This window comes from Mytilus galloprovincialis, chromosome 2, assembly GCF_965363235.1.
Source record: "Mytilus galloprovincialis chromosome 2, xbMytGall1.hap1.1, whole genome shotgun sequence".
Lineage (NCBI taxonomy): Eukaryota > Metazoa > Mollusca > Bivalvia > Mytilida > Mytilidae > Mytilus > Mytilus galloprovincialis.
Genome location: NC_134839.1, coordinates 87,172,482 through 87,200,338, shown reverse-complemented (window position 1 = coordinate 87,200,338; position 27,857 = coordinate 87,172,482). Strand labels below are relative to the sequence as shown.

General features: G+C 32.1%; 1 protein-coding gene across 1 annotated transcript; it reads right to left on the bottom strand.

The window, feature by feature from the left end:
- Positions 1 to 505: 505 nt before the first annotated feature.
- Positions 506 to 27,857, bottom strand: LOC143062569 (uncharacterized). The gene is made up of 21 exons (XM_076234231.1): positions 27,541 to 27,857; positions 26,292 to 26,438; positions 25,270 to 25,443; positions 23,281 to 23,364; positions 22,370 to 22,540; positions 21,787 to 21,889; positions 20,141 to 20,307; positions 17,529 to 17,720; positions 16,949 to 17,008; positions 15,925 to 16,200; positions 12,553 to 12,855; positions 10,974 to 11,120; positions 10,146 to 10,319; positions 8,674 to 8,757; positions 7,090 to 7,260; positions 6,196 to 6,298; positions 5,394 to 5,560; positions 4,239 to 4,430; positions 2,849 to 2,908; positions 1,425 to 1,700; positions 506 to 648 (listed from the first exon to the last, which is right to left on the bottom strand). The coding sequence occupies exons 1-21, from the start codon at positions 27,820 to 27,822 to the stop codon at positions 568 to 570; spliced, it is 3,414 nt and encodes a 1,137-aa protein (XP_076090346.1). The 5' UTR covers positions 27,823 to 27,857; the 3' UTR covers positions 506 to 567.

The window sequence follows — 27,857 nt, the reverse complement described above, 5'->3', positions numbered from 1 at the left end:
GCCACATGTGGAGCATGATCTGCTTACCCTTCTGGAGCACCTGGGATCACCTCCAGTTTTTGGTGTTGTTCGTTTAGCTTAGTCTTTATTTTTGTATGTTGTGTCTTGTTTACTATTATTTGTCATTTGTCTTTTTCTTTTTTAACCATGTCTTTGTCAGTTTATTCCGATTTATGAGTTTGACTGTCCCTCTGGTATCTGTTGCCACTCTTTTTTATTGACATACTAGTATACATAGTTTGTCTTTAGTCACGTTATTTGTGTCATAAAACCGCGCGTCAGTAAGGCTTCATTTTTGGTAGCTTCTTTTCAAAACATGAACTCTATAAAATGTTTTGTTATCTGTGAACTTTCTGTTTCTTCATTTCTGTAATTATTTTGGTGAGATGCTGTATTTGGATTTAACTATACATCTTTAATCCTTATGGTTTTTTTTAAAACTACAGACATGAGCTGATACATTAAACAAATTACGATATTTTTTTTTCATTTTAAGGAAAGGGTCTTTTCTGGACTTGTTAATAAAATTATTTTCATTTTTTATGCATGTTTATAGAAACTTCACTTTCAGTCATCACCACAGGTTGAATTTGGAGGTTGGTATGGAACTCTTGGATCCGTAAGTTTCACTGTTGTGGTTGTATACCGCTACAAAAGAGCGAAAACATGTTCAGAATGTTTCCCAATATCATTTACATGAAACTATAATACGCATTTACAATTATTACATTACAATGAATTCATTTAGGAATTACAAGTCTTCTAAATCCTAATATGTAATAAATGGTTTCCTATATATACCTTATAGAAGGAAACACCCGTCCAAGTATCTGGTTTCTAATATTTGAGATAGATTTTCATAATCCTTACGTGGTAACAGCTTTTAAATAAACTTAACATAGACACCAGGATTAAAATTGTTTGCGCCAGACGCGCGTTTCGTCCATATAGAGGTGATCTATTTTTATCTCGTGCTTAAATCCTTCTGTTCTGTACTGAACTGTATATGTATCTTTATCTAGTTGTTATATGTGACCGTGACTGAGAAAATTTGTCCATGTGGAACACCTGCGATCGTCCCCAGTTTTTGGTGGCGTTCGTGTTGCTTCGTCTTTAGTTTTTTATGTTGTGTCATTGTCAGTTTATTTTTTATCTATGAGTTTGACTGTCCCTTTGATATCTGTTGCCCCTTTTTGAGACAGTTAATGCTAACACGAATTTAGTGACAAAATTGTGATTGAATCATTGAAAATAAGTATGAGCGTAAAACGTTCACAAAGATAAGGGAAAATCAATTAAGAATGGATACATAGCATAAGCATCATTATCATTTAATACAAACCAGACTAGAATGCAAGACTTTATTAAACGTGAAATATGCTAATATGGTTCAAAATAATAGATAGAGAAATAATTTAACATACAACTGGTGACTGTTTCCAGCTGCATGTGCTATGCAGGGTACTGTTGAGTACGTCTTCTTGGAATTTACTTCTAACTGAGTGATCTGTCCAATCATAAGTTTCCACCAGATTGACCAATTCATCAAGAGAGCTTGGATCCTTCCACGTATACGATAGTAATGAAGAATGACCAGGAATGGTATTATAAATAAGAGACTGGCTGGTCATATACAGTGGAAACCGGGGATAATAGTATATAAACGAGAAACACATTTCATTTTCAGTTGATAATCCTCCCTACAAAATCAAACCAAATGTTTATGAAAGACATATACGGCTCAAGACAGAAATTGTTTTACATCACTAAAATATAACAACAACAAAATTAAATTAAATACAAATTAAAAACAAACTAACTTCCTGTAAATACATGTAGTGTGAAAACAATTTAGTTTGATGTAATCATCGTACCTGGAAATTTTTCTATTTGATTCTAAATTCAGTAAGTTCCCATTAAAGAGAAAACATTACTAAAAATTGCGTTTGGGCGCTCTCTTTCCTTTTCATATATGTTTTTCACCGGGACCTGCCAATTGCGTCAATCCTTGAGTAGCGTGCATAAGTGAAACAACAAACAGTATAAACTTCGTAGTTTGGCCGTAGCCTTACATTTGAACCAAGTGTGCTGAAACATAGCTTCAATAACTTTTGAGTCGCTATTACCCACTTTTTTAAATTCTTTTTCGTTTTCTGTTGCATAAAATAGTTGCTCCTAGTGGTATAAATGGTTCTCAATTATAAGGGTTATCAGGACCCTGTGTTTTTATATGAATTTTCTTGACAGAGATCTCAGAAGAAAATGAATTTATTCAAAAAAAAATTTCGAGCACCTATGATCAAGTGATTAACAGATATAGTTTGGTATAAGATTGACCTAAAGCACGACAATGTAGTTTGAAAATACTTTGCAATTGTACATTCAACATCAATGTTCGTCCAATGCTAATTACTTGTCTGTCATGTTTTTGTTTACTGTTTGCATCTAAAAACTGATTTCATGGTAGGCAGAGAACTGTTATCATTTTGGAACAGTCATATATAAAACCAATAGCTACACATTATGTATTGACGTAAAACGACAACCATATTTTACGAGAAAGATATGGATTGATCAGTTTTACGAGGCGCCAAATTTCCTCAAGAATGACAGTTTTCCTATAACAACTTTATCTTTAACAAAGGGAAAATACTCTTTGCCGTACAAAAATCAAAATCAGCTATGTTGTCCATTTTCGTTTAATGTGTTTTATCATTTGATTTTGCAATTTGGTTAGGGACTTTCCGTTTTGAATTTTCCTCGGAGTTCAATATTTTTGTGATTTTACTTTTTGCATACCGACAATGGATCTGTGCACCATGTTTCATGTTTTATAAACTATACTCACATATGTTATGTTTTTCCTCAAAGATGAGTCATATGTGCATTCTACCCTGATACTATCACCCTGAAAAAAATTTAATATAAGATGGTTCAAAACAAATGAATGCTGGGTTTAGAAGTCCTATTTGGCGTTAAAGAAGTTGACAAGTACACATTGTATGTGATGCACTGAAGCACTTTATGCAAGATACTTCTTTATTTAAATTGGTCTGTGTATGTGTGTGAAAGAGTTTACAGTAAAACATACGAGCCTAAAATTGTGCTTACTAAAACGATGGAACTCTTGTAGAACACTCATATAATATCAGATTATTACATGGCATTTTTCATATCGCATGTATTATCAGCCCTAGGTTCAATATCAGCCCAAGAGCCGCATGGCTCGAGGGCTGATAATACATGAGATATGAAAAATGACATGTTATGATCTTTTTATCATATGCTTCAAAAATGGAGAAAAATAACAGTTTCATATATTAGTCCTTTTACTGTGACGTGTTTCCAAAATAGTAGTTCAAAGATTCAAAAGCTCGCTGACGTCGGACCCCAGATTTAGTACATTCGATATGAAATCTTTCTATCATATGCCACAACAGAGAAGAAAAATATTTTAATATGGACGAATCGACAAAAAAAAATAATTCAACAATATACATAAAGAACACTGTCTGGAAAAGTTAACCCTTTTTAAAGTAACTTTCTAAATTTAAAAAAATGCATTTATCATATTTATTTAATAATTTGTTTGTTTGTTTTTTTTTTTTTTTTGTTTTTTTTTTATTATTTTACACAATATACTTTCCAGTATCCAAATAATTGTAATGTACACTACTTTGTAATGTTATTCACTAAAAACGTAACCTTGAGGTGTATTTTTCGGAATTTGCCGAGTATCACCGGAATGCCATGCGATAACGTTACGGAAAGGCATGTGATAACAATCGAAGCATGTGATAAACTTTTCAAATCAGCCCGCTAAGCACCAATTCGAAAAATATGAAATTTACCATTAATTTAATGCAATTATCATACAGTAAAAATCATATGTTATTTAGTCTAAGTATATGATAATCTATGTTATTTAATAACTCAGTGTTTAATGCTTGAAATATAAAGGAAAAACTGCGATATTTGTCTTCATTCGGCCATATATTTCGGTTTTCGAGAATCTTGGTTTGTTTCATTCTTAATTTTCATTTACGACGGATCTGGTACGGAAAATTGGTACCGTTAATGTTATAAAGGAATGCATAAATGAATGCACCATCTCCGATCTTAATCTTTCTTTACAGAATTTGACCAATACACTCTAAGAAAAAAACGAAATTGGTCGTTCTTTGATTTCGGAATCTTTCAGCTAACATTTCAAATTCACTCTCTAAGCTTTAACATACCTTTTTCACTGGAACTTCTTTTCTGAAGAGCCTTGTTTCTTGGTAATCAAAGTCATAATGTTGATCTTCTGCAATTGGCTCCAGTTCGACATCATTTCTGAGATGCCTTGTTGTAATGCCCTTCCCTAAAAGATGGGCATGCTGCCATACTGCAAACAATTTTATTTCGTCTATGAAAGCATCTGTTAGACCCTATAATTGGCAGCAACATAAAAAGTACTTAAATAACTTTTATTTTGTATTGATTTTTAATAGATCTGAACAGATTTACAGAATGGTAATAATCAACTGATATTTTTAACTGATAGGTGTTTAAAGATATTTCATACGTCAGTATGTTGCAGTCATATGCAGATGGTAAATTTATTAAATGCTAAAAAAGTTCCATTTATTAAACTTGCATTTCTGTTTTGTAATCAAGGAGTGGACTCATCTGTTTGCTCGGTGTAATTTTCCGAGGTTACCACAAAACTGTTCTTATAATGACTTGATTCGGTGCTGGAATTGTTAAGTTGACAGAAAAATATAAATAATCAAAGACTTTCTTTCCAATCAAAATGAATTTCATCTATATATTGTGAATGGTATTTTGTGCTTAATACTTTTTTAAGTGTTTCACCATTTTAGATTTACAAAAAAATGGTAAGGTATTACGAACGGTACTAAGCAAAAACATTAGTTGCAGAAATACCAAGATAAACTATGAACAAAAGGAAAGAGGAATACAAAGACAATAGTCCACAAAACACAACACTAAGAACCCCCCTACCAAAAAAGGTGACCCGAATGTTAGATATTCTACTTCCTGTTCCATTAGTGGCACCAATCCGATAAAACGTATCAGATAAGTGTATGAAGGCGACAAACTTCATTATTTAGTTCCAAACAAACACTGACTAGACAATATTTCTTTTCTTTTTAAAATTTCTTTATTTCCATCAATTGCTTGTTACGTTGTCTTCAACTAATCCAAACTCAATATGAAGCATAAGTATGATTTTCAATTCTATTTTATTGATAACTTATAAAACATCCATATAATAAATGTTTTTGTATATTAACTAAGAACTTGACTTCTTCTAACTTCTAAAACATTCTACTAGACAATCTTGATATTTGGCATAAGCTCTATTTATATAACAGTGAAACAAATACCTTTGATATACATTCTTTCGTGGCCTCTATTTGTACTTTGAATTCGTTATAGTTAGGTGGAATAATATGCTGACGATTTTCCCTCATTCCAACCGTCAATAATCCTGCATCGTATTGACGCAAGTTTGAAGTATATGTGAACCTCATACCAGAACTGTCCACAATGTCTTAAAATATTTGATAAACACTCGAAATTATTATTAGTAAAACAGTTTGAGTTATAAATACAGATACAGATCTGAGAGTAATTGCAGTTACTAACAACTAGTTCAGAGCCAACAACAACTAATGGAAAAAGAAACACAACTAAGATAACTTTAACTGGTGACACCAAACGATACATAAGTCTGAGGAAGCTGGACATGTATGACACGTATGAAATTATTTCTGTTGCACAAAGCTACCTACAGTATGATATTAAGGAATTTATTTTTGGATGCAATGTCTGTCATACAACCCAACAATAAGGCCTTCAGCTGGATTTTAAAATGCTATGAATTTATGACGTGTATCACATTATAAAGTTGTAAGGATAAGCATATGGTTTTTTAATATAGACAAGCGTTTAACTATTTAAAAGAGATAGAAACACATATTCCTCGTACGTTTTAACTACGTATTTTGCAATGGTCCAGTTTTATTTACTAGTATATATATTAAATTGCATTATGTGATTATGGTAATAGCTGATAATAACAATACAAATCTTGTATGAAATATAATTCACGCAATGTCCAACTGTTCAGGTTATTCATGTGTTAAAAGCCATTATGAAACATTCGACATATTATCTATAACTTACCCGTTACAGCTCCAGGGTTATTATAATGTACTTCAATGATGTATGCATATTCATTTTCATTTTCACCAATTGGTAAGCCAACATTTGGAGGAAAATGAAAAGGCTGAAAAAACACGTAGATGTATGTGAAATGTGCTAAGAAAGTTTGTTACAATATCAACAATAGGCAGTGCATAACATAAAAAGAATTTTATTTACATACGATAACTTAGTTATGTATCAGTATGATTTGATGAAAACTCTTTCGAATAAAATTGATCTAATTCAAAAGAAATAATTTTAAGGATGTGAGAGTGTGTATCCTTTTTTTTCATTTCCGTGTATAGTGAAGACATAATTTATTGTTCAAACAAATATCTAAATTTGATAGTCATACGTGTATTTCCTAGTACCATAGGTAAGGCTGGTATAGGAGAAGAACTTAATATATCCCGATTTTGTAAATTACTCATATGAGGTGTTCAATTTTGTGTGTATATATATCAACTCGTAGGACGAGTTATGTTCGAGCAGTTTTTGATATCTTGTTTGATGAATTCTTAATTTCAAAAAGGATAGGACTGACATGGAAGGCAAACAAATTTATACTTATGGTTTTGACAAATTTCTTTCCAAATTGGGAGCATTAGCGGTCGTTGTTTGAACTTTTTTTTATCGTTCTATTATATTTGGTGATGCTAGCTTATTCTTTAATAATCTCTGTTGAAGTTATTTAATATTTCATTATTTGCCTAGACTTGGATTGACCTAGGCACTTGGTCTGTGTCAACTGTGTTAATGTTAGGTACCTTCCGAATAAAAGTTGAAACCTGAATGTAAATATTTGTTTTTAAGAAAGATATTTTAAACGATTATGATAGGTTTTGACCAGTATTATTTTAAGTGTTTTCTTACACCACTGCCAACAGCCCAGCCTGCTACAACATTTCCACAAGGCATCATATCTACAGGAACAGTGTAACATTCAAAGTTCTGTCCAATGTACTTTCGTGGATAATTATGGCATTTGTAAACATTCATGTGATGTACAAATGGTTCATGGTCTTTCTGTATTATAGCTTCAAACTGTTGATCAAAAAATAATTTGGTTAAAGTGTCACACTTTACATTGCATATGCAACTACTTTTGGCAATAAGTTAAAATGTATACAGTTTCTTATCAGATAGAACTTCATTGTTAATTCAAAATATATAAAAAAGATTTCAATATACATGTAAGATAATACGTGTTCCCATAATTTAAATGTCTATTTTTTCAATCAGATAGTCATCAATCTTAAAGAAATAAAAAGCTAATTAAAATAGAACAAAATTAGGTTTACGAAAGAGAATAATAGTAATTGATCTAATTAGTAGTGTTGTCAAATCGTACACTATTGCCTAACCGGTTACTGGATAATCGTTCGACCGATTAACCGGTTAACCGGTAGTTTAAGTTGGTGTTTGAAAGTCTTATATTACATGTATTAGTACCCTACACATGTGGTATGAGTGTCAATGTGACAACCTTCCATCCAAATCATAAATTTACGCTTTTTGAATTGAAGTTTGTCCTTAAGCATTATAAGGCTTGATTGTGAGGATTCCTTGCGAAGTTTTACTTTTATTATTCAGATACACAGTATTAACTATGGCGTTTGTATCAACTTCAGATTGAAAAATAAAAAAAAAAACACTTTTTGATCTCGTAGAAGCGAATATGTCTGAAACCGATTATTTTTTCCTTTTCTATTATCTCCGAAACTGATGTGGAGTGTTTCAATTTGATTTGATTAATAAAAATTGAGAATGGAAATGGGGAATGTGCCAAAGAGACAGCAACCCTACCACTGAGCAGACAACAGCAGAAGGTCACCAACAGGTCTTCAATGCAACGAGAAATTCCCGCACCGGAGGCGTCCTTCAGCTGGCTCCTAAACATGTTACTCGTACTATCACGTATTGGTTTGTATTTCACAATATTTAAGTTAGCATTTCGTTTAAACTATAACAAAGCATTACACGACGGAGGTTGCACATTTATAGGTCTACACGCTATTAGATCAAACATAAAAGTAAATTGTAAAATTTAATAGTAACTATTACTGATTTAAAGTTACTGTTAAAATAACATGTATGCTAATTATGTTTCATTAAGATCTACCCCAAGCTGACAATCTAATTAATTTTATGTTTTTAGGATTAACAATAGCAATCAATAGACTAGACTGGACAATTGATCTGTCAAATTAATTACCGCGACGACAATTTTTAAATAAAACATAACTATTTAATGATTTCAATACAAATTTATATCAAATCTATATTAAAATTGAAAATATGTCCGGTTAACCGGTTAGCGTTTTTGGTATTCGGTATTCGGTCGTTCGACCGGTTATCCGCTTAACCGATTAACCGTTGATAACACTACTAATTAGATAACCCTCCGATCCCTAATATTTATTCTGTTATTTAACAAAGTTTATCGTGCTTGCCTACCTTTATCGTATGATGTTTAGTTGTAATGTCCTCCAACGAATAAACTCTACATTGATATGTTGTACGTTTAGATGGAATATGAAACTGATAAAACAAAATAATTACTGTATGCACATTAATTGCCTACAAATAAATATAAAGATATAATTCTAGTGAAGATAATGTCATAGAAGCAGTTGGGGAGACGCAAGTTGTGTGCATAATTTCATTGCAATTTCTAGCTACAATAAAATTATTATAACGCGTGTGGTATATTCTATATGTAATGGAGTTTGATATATGCTTCATTTTTGTTCTTTTTGTAACATTTGTTACATTTTTAATAGAACATATAGCCAATGTTTTCAAGAATGAAAGATGAATATGAATGTTATATGGGGAATGTCTAATGTCATCTAGGGATAGTGTACGCTTTGAGGGAAATTGTAAATGGTGTGAGTGGTGAATGGTATAATGGTGTATGGTGGAAATGGGACGTTTTCACCATTCAAGGACAGGTACAGCTATGGATGTGAATAACAAAGCCAGTTTTTCATAAATCAGATAGCAATTGACTTTCGCCTTTTATGCAATGTCCCAAAAGAATATAAAGACTGACTTTAACTGTCTTATTCTATTTCTTTCCAGCGTAGTTATAAGTAAAATTTGTTTTATAGAACACGTTATCTATAATCACCAAAGTCGGAGACAAACTAACAATACCATAGCAAAAAACAACAGTACACAAAACACAACAAAGGATAATAAGGACTGAAAGGTAAGCATAATCTGATCCACGTGTGGCACCCGTCATGTTGCTCGTGTACGGACAAAAAAATGTAAATTTCGTTCGTTTAAACGTTACACACCATCAAATTCATAAGCCATCGTACATTTAAAGTATTCAACTGTTTAATGTGAAAATATAATTTTCCCCCACAAAACAAAAGATAAACAAGATATTAACCATGAGTGACAAAGCAGATATTGAAAAAACAAAAACAAATAAACAATATTGAAAATAAACGCAAAGTACCATGAACCCATTAAAACAAAATTTTAGCGCACTAAGGTGAACAGAAGACTTATCAGATTCTGCTTCACTAAGGGAATTCAACTACGTTTATTTACATAAACTGTTATAACTCTACCAAGACCAACATAATTATGTATTATTATTTCTTTAAAAGTATTTACTTTTCTCTAAAACAATAAATAGTTATAGTACTTTAAGAGTCCTTCGCCTTCTTTGATTTCAAATGACAATTTTTGGTAAATGAATATCTGAGGAGTCATTCTTTGTATTATATACCTTTGTTATGAGTAGGGTAAAGAGTTGCGTTCGCAAAATCGAACATAATTTGTAAACAATTTAACGTAATATCCTGTATAAATTTAGTTTTTGTGATTTGTGTATTTGTTTTGACCTTTTGCGTTTTATCTCAATGAGTAAGTCAATAGCAATTATAAATGAAGTGATAATAATTACTTACCTGATGATGGACCAGATCTTTGGTCTGGCTATCATTGGGGAGTTTATACTGTTTTGATGTCGATAACAATAATACGCTTTTAGCGCCTCTTCTTGTAGCACCATGCCAAGGCATATGATTATCGTCGGTTGGGTCGTCAGGGTGATACGAAAATATTATTCGCATTGTGTCATCCTTTAATGTAATAATAACAAAATAGGATTGAAGTTAATTTTGAGAGTAAAAAAAATCTGAGTCATACACATATATCTTGGGTGTTTCAAAGCACACTAATTTTGTAAATGTATTTGGCACAACTTTTATGGAACTTTGGCTCCTCTATGCTCTTCAACTATTTACTTGTTTGGCTTTACAACTATTTTGATCTGAGCGTCACTGATGAGTCTTATGTAGACGAAACGCGCGTCTGGCGTATTAAATTATAATCCTGGTACTTTTGATAACTGTTTCCTATAGAATATTTGGGAAACTTGAGGGTACATGGTTACTAAAGCTTGTACACAGGAAAAAATGGGATAAACTTCCAGTGAGTTTTATTTTCTTACATGCAATTAAATTGTTATGTGAGATTTGGTCTATTGTACTTGACAGGATAAAACTTTACTTTATTTGAAACAAAGATAAATTCTACAATTATTTTATTTGAAAAATGCAATTTTAATAAAGGTTTATTAGAGACAATCAATAGTGGTATTACACCTTAACACTTGAGGTTTAGATACTCTTTTTTAGAAATCAAAGGAAGTAAAAAAAGGGGTAACACTCTCTTTTGCGACTGTCGAAAATCGTGAAAGTGTAGCACTGGTTTTGGACAGATAAAATACTTACAACAATATTAGTATCATTATCGTCACACGTACTCAATGGTCTTTGAAATTTTAGCACTGTTCCAAAAGGATTTTCTTCCCCACGAAGAAGTGTCCAATCCTGTGAAACATCCTTTACTGGCTGGAAGTGACCGACAGTGTGATAGTCCTACATAACACAATCAACGTGTTATCAAACATTGTATGAATGTAAAAGGAGATTTAGGGTATCATACAGAAAACCATAGCACATTCAACGTTTTACATTTATACTGCATAAACGCCGAGTATGTTAGGATAAATTCATTGTTGTCGTATATCACTCCTCACTGCGTATTATGTGGTTGTCTTTTGGAATTCCCAGGTTCATTATTCAATTTTTCATAGTTTTACTTCATCAAAATTTTTATATAAAATAACAAGTTGTGGTTTAAATAAAAAAATAAACAATCTTCATTTGTTAGTGTCCTGTTATTTACTCTTTATTTGTTAAACACTTTTTGAAATGTCGTACAACGAATAATATGAAAACATAACTTACTAGTATTTGAAATGCAATTTATCAATATGTTTACTTACGTATTCGTCCTTTTAAAGACAAATAGAGTGACAATTTACAATTATCGTAGAGTAACAAATAGATTGACATTAAGGCCATTGTTCAGACAGTTGACATCTGAGTGCTAGCTTTATTTCGCCACTGCAGGGCCTCAACCAACTATAGATAAAGGCAACAGTAGTATACCACTGTTCGAAACTCATAAACCGATTGAGAAAAAAAAAACAAATCCGGGTTACAAACTAAAACTGAGGGAAACGCATCAAATATAAGAAGAGAACAACGACACAACAGAAACACACCATTAAAATGTAACACACACAGAAACGAACAATAATATAAAAATGGTCATTTTCCTGACCTGGTACAGGACAATTTAAGAAAAAAAAGTAGTAGAAGAAGCACATCATTTGATTTGTTTCATAATTGTCCTACATTTGCAAACAAAAATTAATCATATGTTAAAGTCAGAAGACACCTCAAATAAAAAAAAAGGCATATGTTTTTTCATAACTCAATGGATAGTTTTCATTATAAAACAAATGTAAATATACTTTTTTCTGAAGAAAATTCTTTAATTTGTTCATATTTAGAAGAAGTAGCATTTCTTCGACATATTTTCCGTATGCAAAGTGACCAGAGTGACACATCTCGTAAAATTCCGGTGATCGCAATACGCATGGATGTCCTTAAAATAAACTACTATCTGATAGTACATGTTAAACACGTGCTCAATATCCATGCTTTTTTGTTGATTGTTGATAAACAGGTGACAATTGTTAAACTCCGGCTTCAAAACACGAACTTTAATTACCTGCTATATTTTCACAACAACACTGACCGATTGAAAAAAAATTTGACGATTATACGAAATTTATGCGAAAAAAATGATAAAATCGTGCACAGAAGACTAAGTTTATGATGTTTGTATGCATTGGTTCAAGAATTGGAATAACATTATTTTTCACCGGTCACTCGTTTATTATGACTTGAACCTCCGTCCAAAATATCGTAAACTCAGAATAGAAATGATTATACTTACCGAAAAATGGGGTACTCCATCTTTCACCCAGCCAACAACTACATCAGAAGGATACATTTTACCATTAGGAGAGAATCCAAAGCCAACATATCCTCTTGTTCTTACATGTACCTCGAACGTTATATGTGTTTGGTTAAACTTCCAATAAACATGATAGTTCCCGAGATGATCTAAAATTTCATGCAAAAGGAAATGTTCTGACGGAACCGGTGCTAATTGTTGAATTGCATTTGCAGTAAAAATAAAATTTAGAAAAAGTAGCAAGTGAGAAATGCTCGTCATATCTCTAAGACAAGTTATGTTTCAATTGTGTACTTGCATATACAAAAATATATATTGATAAGATAAACCAAGGGCAAACTTCACAATACGTTTATTTAATGAACTTTCCTTATCTAAGTTCATTTAAGCAACATATCCTCAACGTTCGGTTTATTCGACATTTATATCTATCTGTGTTATAGCGTACATTCTAAAAGTATTGAAACAATGAAAAGTGCATCATTTTGAAAGTGGTTGACCACACGCAATACTTTATGATCGGTTATGTTTGTTTTATAGTGATTAAGATTATAACACTATGTTGACTGCTGTAACACTATTTTTGGCATTTTTACCTATTATGTCTGTTTGTTTTGTTCACGCATCGTTGTCAATATAATTGAATTTTATGCGACTTTCATACAAGTGTGAAGTCTAGCTAGCTATAAAACCAGGTTTAATCCACCATTTTTCTACATTAGAAAATGTCTGTAACAATTTAGGAATATGATAGGTGTTATCAATTCGTTTGATGTGTTTAAGCTGTTAATTATGATATTTGGATACGAACTTTGTGTACAAAATTGTTGACAGTTGTCTCATTGGTAATCATACCATATCTTCTCTTTTATATTTCCGTTTTGAATTTTCATCCAATTTCGGTATTTTCATTATTTTAATTTTTTGGGGGTTTTGTTTCTCTAAACGCTGGAAGATATGTTATCCGCCCTAATATTTATTTGGATATCAAGCTTATCCTCGAAATGTTTTCCAGAACATATTGGAATTACGATTAACTAAATTAATACCAATAATGAGCGATTGTTTGTCTTTGGGTTACTATCTGTCCAATTATGAATTCAGCGGAACGATTATAACTAACATTATTGATTGCAAATTGTCTGTGAAATCAAAGTTTTCCTGTTTACAAAACTTTGAATTTTCGAAAAACTAAGGATTTTCTTATCCCAAGTATAGATTACCTTAGCCGTATTTGGCACAACTTTTTGGAATTTTGGATCCTGAATGCTCTTCAACTTTGTACTTGTTTGGCTTCATACATATTTTGATTTGAGCGTCACTGATGAGTCTTATGTAGACGAAACGCGCGTCTGGCATACTAAATTATAATCCTGGTACCTTTGATAAATATTTACACCACTGGGTCGATGCCACTGCTGGTGGACGTTTCGTCCCCGAGGGTATCACCAGCCCAGTAATCAACACTTCTGTGTTGACATGAATATCAATAATGTGGTCATATTTATAAATTTCCTGTTTACAAAACTTTGAATTTTCGAAAAACTAAGGATTTTCTTATCCCAGGTATAGATTACCTTAGCCGTATTTGGCACAACTTTTTGGAATTTTGGATCCTGAATGCTCTTCAACTTTGTACTTGTTTGGCTTCATACATATTTTGATTTGAGCGTTACTGGATGAGTCTTATGTAAACGAAACGCGCGTCAGGCGTACTAAATTATAATCCTGGTACCTTTGATAAATATTTCGTAATTTAACTAATAACTTAACACTAGATTGGTAGTACCGTACCACCAATACTAGACTTTTTTTTCTTATCCATCCAACATCTCTAGTCATTAGTGCTCACACCGTTCGATACAATAAAGCACGGTTGTTCAATATTGATTGCATTGTAACTTTATTGAGTATTTATCATTATCTTCACAATAAGCATATAATCAAACTTTAATGACACTACATGTTCTTAGTTGGTTGACCGTTATGGAATAACCTTTTCACAGATTTCTTACTTCGTAGCTACAATCCCCTTCATTTTCCTGAATGTGACCTACCGAGTTAGACTATTTATCGGGTTTGTAATAACATGAGCGACATGACGGGTGCCACATGTGGAGCAGGAGCTACTTACCCTTCCGGAGCACCTGAGATCACACCCAGTTTTTGGTGGGGTTCGTGTTGCTCAGTCTGTAGTTTTCTGTGTTGTTTATTATGTACTATTAATTGTTTGTTTGTCTTTTTTATTTTTTATTTTTAGTTATGGCGTTGTCAGTTTATGTGGCTCTCTGAGTTTAACTGTCCCTCTGATATCTTTCGCCCCTCTTCTATTACATCATAAATTTGTCTCATATTAAACCCAATATTTTTTTACGGTTCGTTACTGTATTATAGCATTAAAGTTATGTTATATCTAAAGATGGATACTGATTTTATTTTCTGTTTTTAAGAATTCAATTCACAAATGAGTTGATACCTGGTATAACCGAGGAACTAACTGTCAATCTCATATTCATCACACATAAATAGTCTTTGAGCTGTCTTTTTATTGTTTGAATAGTAAAATCATTATTACACATAAACATTTTCAGTATCAGCCATTGCGACAAGATGAACCCTGTTTATGATAGGAAACTGCTGGATCTTCAAGTTTCAAATCTTCCTGTGTGCGCTGCAAAAATAAAACGGAGTTTGTCTTGTGTAAGAGTATATTTTGAATGTAAGCAATTTATTCTCTTACAATGACAAAAAAAAGTGAGATAGCACATGTTTTATCTTAAAGGACAACTCAATTTTCTCTTATACTATCGGAACATTATCGGAAATTATCCCATCTCCGACGATTGATGTAACAACTTTCGATTGGCTAAGCTGTACAAATAGCTGGAGTAAAAGTTTAACCGTGTCGTGTTATTTTACAATTTTTCACTCTCTAGCTATTATGGATGTATTAATTTCTTGCCATCATCATCATCATCATCATCATCATTAATTTCAAGTTTGTTTAATGATGGTTTTATTAATATAGTAAATTGAAGTATTTACACCGCAGTAAGAAATTTATTAAATTAAATCACATGTATTTCGAAGTCAAATTAAGTTCAAGCTAAAACAAGTGTTGTGTTATTCTCTATATGTTGTCTCATCATTCGTTCATTGTTGTTTTTGTTTTTTGTTTTATTCAATTTTGTTAATAAAAAAAAAACCTCATGTAAGCATGAAACAAGAAACAAGTATGTAACATAAAAATCTTGTAATATTCAAAAGATAAGGTTATTTGTACAATTTTTTGCGCATAATTAGCTAAATGTGTTAAAAAAAGGATATTGAAACTACATTAATTCAACATACATATGGTTGATGTAACCAGTAGCAGCGACTGCGCATAGTACTATTGAGTACATCTTGTTGAAATTTACTTCTAACTGAGTGATCTGTCCAATCATAAGTTTCCACCAGATTGACCAATTCATCAAGAGAACTTGGATCCTTCCACGTATAAGATAGTAATGAAGTATTACGAGGAATGGTGTCATAAAGTAAAGATTGGATTGTCATAAAAAGTGGTGTTCGGGGATAATAGTAGACAAATGAGAAACACATCTCGTCTACTGTTGAAAATCCTCCCTAAAATATTAAATCAAGTGTGTATTAAAGATATGTATTTTGTTTGCAATAAAGAGCTCTGAACTTTTGATTTTTACAAGAGATGGTTGAGCACTTTCCACCATTTACCTTTGCAGCTTCACTTTTAAAAAAATACCGAATTGGCTTCGTTACATTCATTCGGGAAACACTTAAATAATCGAAAAAAAGACAACCTCAAATATGACATGGGTTTTCCAATACACCATAGAGGGTTTACTTCTGTAAGAGAAGTCGGTATCAATCATATACATGTATTGATAATAGGACCAGCATTGCATGTGTCAAAATCACTAAAATGTGTTGCAGTAAGAGCATTGCAAATGTCATTGTCACCAAAATATGTTACAGTAAGTTGTTTTGATAATGAAGTAATACATATTCGTTGATTTTTTTTATATTATTATACAGATTTATATGTGTTTTTTGAAGCACTAGAGATCATCCAACACCATCCAACCCCAACCACCCCAAGTTTTCGCTTTGGTTATCGTTGCTTACTCTTAAGTGAAACTGATACTGTTTTATAAAACTTTTATTCTTGTCGTCGTCTTATATTTGGTTTTTGCAATGGTGTTGGTTTATTTTGTAAGTATCATGATTTAAGGGGCAATGCGTAGCTTGTTTTAAAAAAAACATTCCAATCAAAGTTTGTCTTAAACAATAAGTAACTTAAATTAAAAGTAGCAGTATAACAATTGCAATCATTATCTTACAGGGCTAAACTTACATAGGTTATGTTTTTCCTCAAAGTTGAATCATATGTACATTCTACTCTGATACTATCCCCCTGAAAGAAAACCCTAGAGAATATCAATATAATAGAAAAGTTATAAAAAGAATAACGTTTTTAAAACTACTTAAACGTTTGAATGATTTGACTTCATACGGACATATTTAATACAATTTCTATTCCAAAAATTCGGATAAATAAACTTATTTTATTTTGGTTACATTTATAATTTTTTATCTGTCGCCTCTCTCTTAGAAATTTTTATGTTCATTGGTTAGTAGCCTCATCATACATACCAGGATTGAAATTATGTACGCTAGACGAGCGTTTCGTTTACAAATCATTCACCAGTGAAGATTGAATCAAACAAATGTTGAGGCCTAATAAACTCCGAAGTTGAAGAGCATTCATGACCCAACACAATACAGCTAAGGTAATTTATTCCCAGGGTACAAAATCCAAAAACTATTGTTGCCTCTATTTACGCATTATTTCTACATAACATAAAAAAGGAGTAACACAATGCTATTTGAACTTGGCTTAATGATATTTTAATGTGAAATGCGTTTGCATATACCTTTCTCATAGAAATTTCCTTTCTGAAGAGCCTTGTTTCTTGGTAGTCAAAGTCATAATGTTCATCTTCTGCTATAGGTTCCAGTTCGACATCGTTTCTGAGGTGTCTAGTCGTTATTCCCCTTCCTAGTAAATGGGCATGCTGCCATACTGCAAACAATTTTATTTCGTCTAGGGAAGCATCAGTAAGTGCCTGTGTAGGTTTTTTTATAAAGTAAGAAGAGGTGAAAAAGTACTGTTCTTGCTTCAAAAGTTGAGTTATTTCACAAATTTTAATATGTATTTGCTGTACTTTAATTGTAAAATAGTTTTATATTTGTGCGATGTTGATTAAACTTATTTTGTCAAAGGGCTTTCTTTATACTATGTCAGTGTATTTAACTATGTGCTTTACAATTTACAATTAGCTATCTTTGGTAAAGTGGGTATCTTTTTATTACCACGGACGCGATGCCAAATATTCAAATGACTAAGATGCGAAGGGCAACACAAAGGTGTCAGTATTCACCTCAAAAACTAACAAAACCTTTGAATAGACTTATTAAGAAGGGATATAGTTACGATACTGTTGTCAGGTCATTAAAGATTGCATATTTTGGCGTTAATATTGATTCACTTATAGGGTCTTTGCATCGGAACTAAACACATTTATTCAAAAACCAGTTGTTGGCATGACACGGGTTATGTTCTTCTCATATATGTTATGATGGTATGATACTAAACCCCTAACGGGAAGGATTGTGCCTGATGTTCATATGATGAAATCATAATCTTTCAGTCAGTTTAATTGAAGTCTGGAGCTGACATGTCAGTTAACTGCTAGTAGTCTGTTGTTATTTATGTATTATTGTCATTTTGTTTATTTTCTTTGGTTACATCTTCTGTCATCAGACTCGTTCTTCTCTTGGACTGAATTTTAATGTGCGTATTGTTATGCGTTTACTTTTCTACATTGGCTAGAGGTATAGGGGGAGGGTTGAGATCTCACAAACATGTTTAACCCCGCCGCATTTTTGCGCCTGTCCTAAGTCAGGAGCCTCTGGCCTTTGTTAGTCTTGTATTATTTTAATTTTAGTTTCTTGTGTACAATTTGGAAATTAGTATGGCGTTCATTATCACTGAACTAGTATATATTTGTTTAGGGGCCAGCTGAAGGACGCCTCTGGGTGAGGGAATTTCTCGCTACATTGAAGACCTGTTGGTGACCTTCTGCTGTTGTTTTTTTTTTTTTCAATGGTCGGATTGTTGTCTCTTTGGCACATTCCCCATTTCCATTCTCAATTTTATCAATTATGCTAATCAGTATTTTAAGTTTTATTCTCCACTGCATATCTGTTACTATTTATTTTGTTTGAGTGTTCTTATTGGTGTATTTTGGATTCATTGCACTTTCACTTTGTATCGTGTATGTTATTTGACCACTTCGTCGATGGGAACTTTGATAGACAAAGTTGTGCGAGATTACACGATCTAAGAAACACGACTTTGTAACTTTTTTTTTACAGAAAAGAGTTAGACCGGTTTACAACTTTTTGGTTAAATATATGTATTTTTTAACATAATTATTACATATAAAACTGCAAATCACGGTCAAAAATGAGTCTAAAAGTAATAAATTTACAAATTATAAATGACGCAGCTGTCTGGGTATGTATTAATGAGATTGTCCGCAAATTGAATAGGGACATTGCTCTTATTCTATAAATTTATTTTGAATATGTTCAAAATTTGTTCAAAATGTTTGAATGTGTCTGAAAAACTGTATAGGAAACTGCAGGGTTTAATTAATGCATTTCATGTCTTTAAGCATAGGTTTCCAAATACTGATAAAAAAATTATTCTGTTTCTGTAATGGTGTTTATTGTGATTGTTGTATGTTGTGTGAAAACAAAACGAAATTGTGCACGTAAATACGTAAAGCACTGTTTCTATTTGAATAAAAAAGTAAAAAACAAATTAACATAAACATTTTGTTTTTACAATTAAAATAAAATACACAAGGGTTTTAGTCAGACAAGAGTAAATATAATAATAATGTAATCCAACAATGCCATTTTACCTTTTTTTCAACAAAATATAATACATGAGCAAAAATCTAGGTATATTTTTATATATTTTGGATTTTCATTCGATTATTAAGTGTAGACAGTCAGTTATATATTATAGCACATGTTTCTTAAGCATGTATTGTTAGAATAACGACTGCTGCATGTTCACTCATATCCAAAAGCGACTCGTATGTTATGGCGGTATCTGTTCCCAAAAGTTAAGATGTTGAAATTATTTGCATCTTAAAAATATGGGACAATAACTCTGAATATTTGGTATTTCAATTTAAATTATTTTAATAATTATTGATATTTGTGTTTGGTTTTATTTATTTATTATTTTTCTTTTTGCTCCTTCAAACTATGATATGTTGAGATTGTACTTGCAGTATTGAAAATGAAATAAAATTACAATTGGTTGTTACAATTGTAGTGTATGCTTAATTTTCTACATACAGTTAATTTAAATAAAACCTGTCACATATATTACCTTCATCGTCATAACTTATGTTTAGGCTGTAATTTGCTTTTAGTGGACGATAAAATATAATACATGAACAAATACCTTAGATATGCATTCCTTTGAGCACACGGACTGTATTTTGAAGTCGCTATAATGTGGGGGAATGATCTGCTGCTTATTTTCGTACATCCCAACTGTCAATATTCCTGCATCATGTTGACGCAAATGTGACGTATATGTAAATTTCATTCCTGAGCTGTCCACAAGTCCTATAAAAATGTGATTTAAAAATTGAAAATGAATTAATTTCTATGGACTTAAGTCAACACAGGTTATTCTTTGTAGAACACGATAAGTAAATATAAGGATTGCAATTTATTGAAGGTTACTACTTACAGAACTACATATGAGAAAAATGCAAGACAATGTCAATAAGGTATTAAAATCATTGGTAGACAGAAAACACCAAACCTAAAAGTAAACGATAGCTAAAAAACGGATCAACATGAACAACATCAAATACCGTGGATGAACTTAAGTGTTCTTAAATTTTAGGCACTTTTTGGTCTACTAGTGGTACCTATCGTACTGGTTCTGGCATTTAAAACTAGAAGTTCCCAAGAGCCTGTGTCGCTCACCTAAATCTACTGTGGTTTTGGAAATCATGTTTGATAAGGTTTAAGTCATAATTATTAGTATTAGATGCCCTAATAATGATTGAGGCCAAATTTTGATTATAATTTGGTCCAGTAGTTAAATTAAAAGCAGACGATTTTAAAGTTTACAGATATTGTCGAGAAATTTCAGAAAATGACTTTAGAGATCTTTAAAGGACAATAACTCCAATCAGATATCATTTGACCATTTTGGCCATGTTGACCTATTTGTAGACTGACTTTGAACCTTAAAATTAACAATTCAGCGCAGCAACTTAACAATGGGTTGTCCGACTTGTCTGCAAATTTAATAGGCAAATATCTAAACTTGATAAACATATGTACACCAAGTCAGATTTACCCTTAAAGCTTTAGTTTCAGAGATATAAGCCAAAGAAAACTATATTTTACCCCCTTTGTTCTATCTTTAGCCATGTCGGCCATGTTGGTTGGAAGGCAGTGTCATTGAACTCAGTTTTTTAAACTAGTTATATCCCAATGATGAATGGGCCAAGTTTGATACAATTTGTCTCATTAGTTTCAGAGGAGAAGATTTTTGTAAAAGTTAACGATGACGGACGAGTAATGGGAAAAGCTCACTTGCAGGTGAGCTAGAAAGGTGCCAAGTCGCATTAATGTATAGTCATAAACATGGATAAGAGGCAGGGATTGTGAATTCTGCAAATAGAACAGTTATTTAGGCCTGCAAAACTGTCTTTCGAAGAAACTTGTAACCTTCTTTAAAGGAAATCGTGTTTGGAATGTTTAAAATAGCGTATTCATATCATCGTATTAGAGCCTCTATTCAACTAATAATCATCAGCATGATATCTATCAGTTTAGATATGAGTCAGACTTAACAATATCTATATTTTTTAAGTTAATTGGGATAGTTTGGGTGTTCAAATATTGTGGGCTTGTCCTTAACCGAAAAGAAGATAACTGTCGAAATGCGCATCTAGTGTGGTTAAATTTGTACCATTAATTCTACTATTTGTCTTAAAAGCTTGAACAAATAAAGCCCTTGCTGTTTCACCTGCCATGATATTCACGGTGCGTTATTACATATTCAACATATTGTCTATAACTTACCCGTAACAGCCCCAGGATTGTTGTAATGTATTTCAATTATGTATGCATATTCATTTTCATTTTCACCAAGTGGTAAGCCGACATTTGGGGGAAAATTAAAGGGCTGAAATAACAACGGGAAACATTCATTAAATATTTAAAATCAAAATCCGAAAATTAAAAAAAAAAAAAAGATTTGCGTACGATATTAGTGTGATTTGAACAAGGGATACAAATGCATTATTTGTTATATATTTTCATAAAATATTAGAACCAATTACTACGATACTAGCATGAACATATGGATAGTGTTTAATAATAAAATTACGGAATCATTTTGAATTAGTGAAATACATCTCCCTCAAACAAAGCTTTGATTCGTGTGGAGCAGAATCTGCTTGCAATTCTAGATCACCTGAGATACTTAGATGCACGTAAACTCGCACGACAAATAAGTAAAACATAGAAGGAGACGAACCATGTCAACGCAACTGATCTCATTATATCTGTACAGACTCGGTTCAAATTACAGCAAATTTTCAAATGCTTTTCATATGGTTTGTTATTTTTGTTTTAAACAGTTTATATTTGATAATTAACTTACACCACTGCCAACAGCCCAGCCGGCTACAACATTACCACAAGGCATCATATCCAAAGAACCAGTGTAACATTCAAAATTTGTCCCAATATACTTTCGGGGATAATTATGGCACTTGTAAATGTTCATGTGGTGTACAAATGGTTCATGATCTTTTTGTATTACAGCCTCAAACTGTTAAAACATGTGTTAATGAATTAGAAACATTATGTTAGAATGCATAAATTCTAAAAGGAACGTCAATTTTGCTACTCGAAGAAAACCACGCGTAAAATATTAAAAAAGTAATTAATTTTTCAATTTTAATTTTGGTGAATATCAAAAAAGTATGCTTTTACATGCTTTTCTACCTCAGGAATAGATTACCTTAGCTGTGTTTGGCATTTTAGGAATGTTAGTCTTCAATGCTCTTCAATTTCGTACTTTATTTGGGTTTTTTTTATTCGAGCGTCACTGATGAGTCTTTGGTATACGAAACAGACGAAACGCGCGTCTGGCGTAAATACAAAATTGAATCCTTGTATCTATGATGAGTTTATTTACAACCACTTGGTCGATGCCACTGCTTGTGGAATTTTAATTCCCCTAGGGTATCGCCAGTCCAGTAGTCAGCACTTCTGTGCTGACATGAATTATCATTGATATGGTCATATTAACTGTTTACAAAACTCTTGAGTTTTTGAAATACTAAGGCTTTCCTTCCTACCTCAGGAATAGATTACCTTAGCTGTATTTGGCAAAACTTTTAGGAATTTTGGTCCTCAATGCTCTTCAACTTCGTACTTTATTTGGTCTTTTTATTTTTTTTGAAATCGAGCGTCTTTTGTAGACGAAACGCGTGTCTGGCGTAAATACAAAATTGAATCCTGGTATATATGCTGAGTTTATTTATAAAGCTAATCGCGCTTGCTTACCTTTATCACGTGATGTTTCGTGGTAATGTCATCCAACGAATAGACTCTGCATTGATAGGTTGTGCGCTTAGTTGGAACATTAAACTGAAAAACAATAATATAGTTGTTGAATATGGATTGTCATCCTACAGTTTGAATAAAACTTCAGGTAAAATAATCTGACATTTTCGAGGCATAAAAACCACCTAAGCAACATTTTATAAAAATAACTGATACGGTACGATTATTTTGGACATTTATATATGTAGATGCTACTGGATAAAGGAGCTTAGAAATCAGTGGCGAACAATAAAGACACCTTGAAATATTCAATATAGACCAGACATCATTTTGTGAAGTCTACGACTTGAGGTTTTATTGCATAGAATAAAACATGATGGGTATGTTAAAAAACACTTGGTTAATGCCACTGCAGGTGGAGGTTTCCTCCCCGGGGGTATCACCAGCCAGAAGTTAACACCTAACATAAATGATCACTGATTTGGTAATTATCAGAAATTATATTTTCAAACTATGGAAGTTTTCGAAATACTATGCATTTTCTACCCCATAAATTGATAAAAGTCATTTGTAAACAAAACGCGCGTCTGAAGAACACAATTTAAATCATGTAAACTATGTTTACAGCAGATCTTTTAAAGTGCCACCAAACTCATATTGTAGTTCTAAGATCATTATTGTTTATGTTAACTTTCTAGAAATACATCGTTATTCCGATTTGACTCGTCGATAAATTCATATAGAAATCACTTTTACCTCTAGATCAATTTCTACACATAAACCATTTGTATAGCTGTGCTTTGTTTTACACATTTAAACTATCATATATTTCAAGATGGACTTGGTGATACTTATAAGCACGTCTCTGTTTTTTTTATATCCTGTGGTGTTTGTCGTTGATACAAATGATCGTTGTTGTTCTGCAGTTCGTATGATGTTTCGACTTTTATATGATATGTTTGTGCGTTTCTCTGTGATGACTGTTTTTGCGAGTGTTTGTGCTGTATTCTGTCAAGTAGTGTGGTCATTTCATGCGATATTTCTAAACACTGTCATAAAACGGTAGGTTTAGCTAGCCATTAAACCAAATTTAATCCATAGGTTTTTCATAAAAGTCATGAACCAAGTCATGAATATGACAGTTGTAATCAAGTATTTCGTTTCTATGTATGTTAGCGTTATATTTTTTTATGATTCTGAAGAAGGACTTTTGTCTTGATATCATCAGTTACATGATTATAGTAAATACTATGTTTTCAGAGTCAACAAGTCTTTAAGTTACGTATTTAAATAGATTATACTACTACGGAATTTACATTGTATATGAAGATGAGCCTTTTCCCATATCAATTCAATCAAAATATAAAGTGTAACCACTTCTAGTTTGAAAATATGCAAAACGAAATATTATTGCTATTCACATTGCACTTTTACGGTACTACAATCTGTTAATACCTATAGTTTGCACAAAATCATTTTTTCTCCGATTGTTAATGACTTGGTTTTTTAGCAGATGTTATTGGCTTTGGAATAGCTTTCAATAACTGCAAGTACTCTCAGCTCTGTTAAGTGTGACTTTTGTGTTTTTGTTCTGTTTTTTGTGTGCTTTATTGTGATCTAATGTTCGAGTTTGGCCCTTTTCAATTGAGTTTTATAGTGTGTTCTTATTTTGTTATGGTTCAACACTGTCTCAGGTTATGTGTAGGGTTTGGTGCATGCAAACATTTTTAATCCCACCGCATTTCCCCCTTCAAATCTTACTATTTACTATGGCATGCGGTATGTGTTTTACTCCTTGATGAAGGCCATACGGTGATCTGTAGTTGTTAAATTGTATACCATTTGGTCAATGGTGTATAGTTGCATCATTGGTAATCCTACAACATATTCTTATCTTTATATTTAAAGGCTATTGATATGATTTTCAACAAGATTTTGAGTCTGTTATGCTTCTATTAGTTAACATTTGTACTTAAAAGTATTACTTACTTGATGATGGACCAGATCTTTTGTCTGACTATCATTCGGAAGTTTATATTGTTTCGATGTCGATAATAACATCATGCTTTTAGCTCCTCTTCTTGTAGCACCGTGCCAAGGCATAAGATTATCGTCGGTTGGGTCGTCAGGGTGATACGAAAATATTATTCGCATTGTGGCATCCTATAGTATAATAATCGACAATAAGCATAATACATACAAGCTGATATCCAGAAGAAATCAAACAAAATAGAGGGAACTCTTTATCTGAGTAGGTGTGTTTGAATAACATTTTTTACTAAAAGTACTTGACAACGGACTGTACAAAAATGAATGACTTATTAGAGTGGTAAAGTAAGTCTTCAACCTCAGAAAATATTTAGTCTGCCCTTCCACAAAATACTCAATTAAATGTCTTTAGGTATATTTTTAACTTTCGAAAATTCCCCCTGACAACCGATCAGAAAATAATTTTAAGTGAACAAACGGCCTAAAGTACATTACACGATGTTTATTAGCTAGTAGATACATTTGTCTTTTAAAATACAACTGTCATGAAAGAGTCGAAATGAAAATATGTCGATAAATTTATCAGTTTTCAAGATGTGTGCATTAACAACTAATTATTCAGATTTTGAAAAAAACTATAATTCAGCATTTTATCAATTTCTTGGTTTCTAACTTTAAAGAACAAATATGATAATCCCTTATGTAAAAAACAAGTAATATGTCTCTCGTGAATAGCTCTAATTCCTTGTTCGGCTTTGATTATACCCGTGGTCATTTCTGTAAAATAAGTTTGTATTATGTTATGGATTTTCTGACGGGTTCATGGACCTCGAACATCAATGAAGAGTAATAAATTGCAGAAATGCGCATCTAGTGGAATGCAATGGTACGGTGGTTAAATTTCGGTAGAACATGTTTTTATTTCAACTTTCACAAGTAAGTGAAATTGAAGTCTGAAATAACATTTCATGGTGTAGAATATTTGAACATATGTACTTTTGTTAGATAGACAGATTACTTACAACGATATCCGTGTCATTATTGTCACATGTGGTCAAAGGTCTTTCAAATTTAAGTACTGTTCCAAAATTATTCTCTTGCCCATGCAGAAGTGTCCAGTCCTGAGAAGTATCATTCACTGGTTGGAAGTGACCAACAGTGTGCATATCCTGTTCATGCATATAAATCAGTTAAAGTCAATTGCAATGTTTGTGGACTTTATTTTTTTTTTTTGCATTATCAACACTAACATTTCAAGTTAACTACATTGTTGTCTGCAGTTTACTTCCTATGCCATTATTTATGCATTCATTTTTTAGTCCCCAAAATGTTTTCAATATCAATCTCAGCCTTTGTATTGTTAATGTTATTCAACAAATGTTTTGATAATACAAGGGGATTTTCCTGATTTTTGTTAGTAAGTAAAACGTCCTGTTGGGCAACGAAAGTAGAATTTGAAGGAAGTCTTGATAGTTTCAAACGCAATTTGATGATTATTCTAGGTTGGGTACCTTCAAAGAATATGTGTACCGGATATAAACAAATAGCAATGATCTCTTCATAAGGGACGACATCAAAAAATCAATGAAGGATAAAAAAAACTTAATTCAAATAGTTTGGGGGTGGGGTGGGGGTCAAAAGTGTTGCAAGTTTTGATAAATTGACATCGATTTTATGTAAATCCTTGTTAGTCAATCAATTTTTCTCAAATTAAGTTAAGAGGGGGTAGGGGGTCAGTAAAAAAAACTATATGAATTAAGTTTTTTTTATCCTTCATTGAACTTTTGATGTCGTCCCTAAATCTACCATGTATTGATGATGGTACATAATATATTATTCCTCTATTGTTTTAAGGCTTAAACTCAATTTCCGATTGAAGACGTTTCGTGTTTTTTTTTTAATAATTAGCAGATCATAGCAAATGTCATGTCTCTCTCAATTTAAAGTAAGACAAAGAGAGAATTGTTGATTTCATGTCACATTCATTGCGTAACTTTTTTTTTATTTTTTTTATTTTTTTTTTTTTTTGGCGGTTTATTTTGCATTTCTATTTTTTAAGCTATTTCTTTTAAAACCAAAATTTAAATGACCTTGATAACAATTATAAATTTTTTGTTATCGTGTTTGTACTGTTTAAACGGCAGATGTGTTGGTTTTCGAAAAATATGAAATTATTAGTCTGAAGTAATTGTATAAGAACCAGGATCACAACATAGTATGTAAAAAGTTTCATTCGCAATATCAAAGATAATAGATTTTGAAAATACTTACAGACAAATGTGGAACTCCATCTTTCACCCAACCTACGACTACATCGGAAGGATACATTTTACCATTAGGAGAAATTCCAAATCCAACATATCCTCTGGTTTTCACATGTACTTCAAATGTTATGTGTGTTTTGTTGAACTTCCAAAAGACATGATAGTTCCCAAGATGGTCTAAAGTTTCATGCAACAGAAAATGCTCAGTCGGAATCGGAGTGAGATGGGAAAAAGCTTTCGTTGTCCAGAGAACAACCAGAAAAAGAAACAATTGTCTTGTGATCTTCATATTATTAAGAGTCACAAAGTATAATCCTTACTATT

Coding starts and splice junctions, on each gene's coding strand:
- LOC143062569 (XM_076234231.1), bottom strand. CDS start 27,822: ATGAAGATCACAAGACAATTGTTTCTTTTTCTGGTTGTTCTCTGGACA. Junction 11,121..12,552: donor ATGGAGTACCCCATTTTTCG/GTAAGTATAATC, acceptor TGTGTTATGTAG/GACTATCACACTGTCGGTCA. Junction 1,701..2,848: donor TGAGGAAAAACATAACATAT/GTGAGTATAGTT, acceptor TTGATTTTGTAG/GGAGGATTATCAACTGAAAA.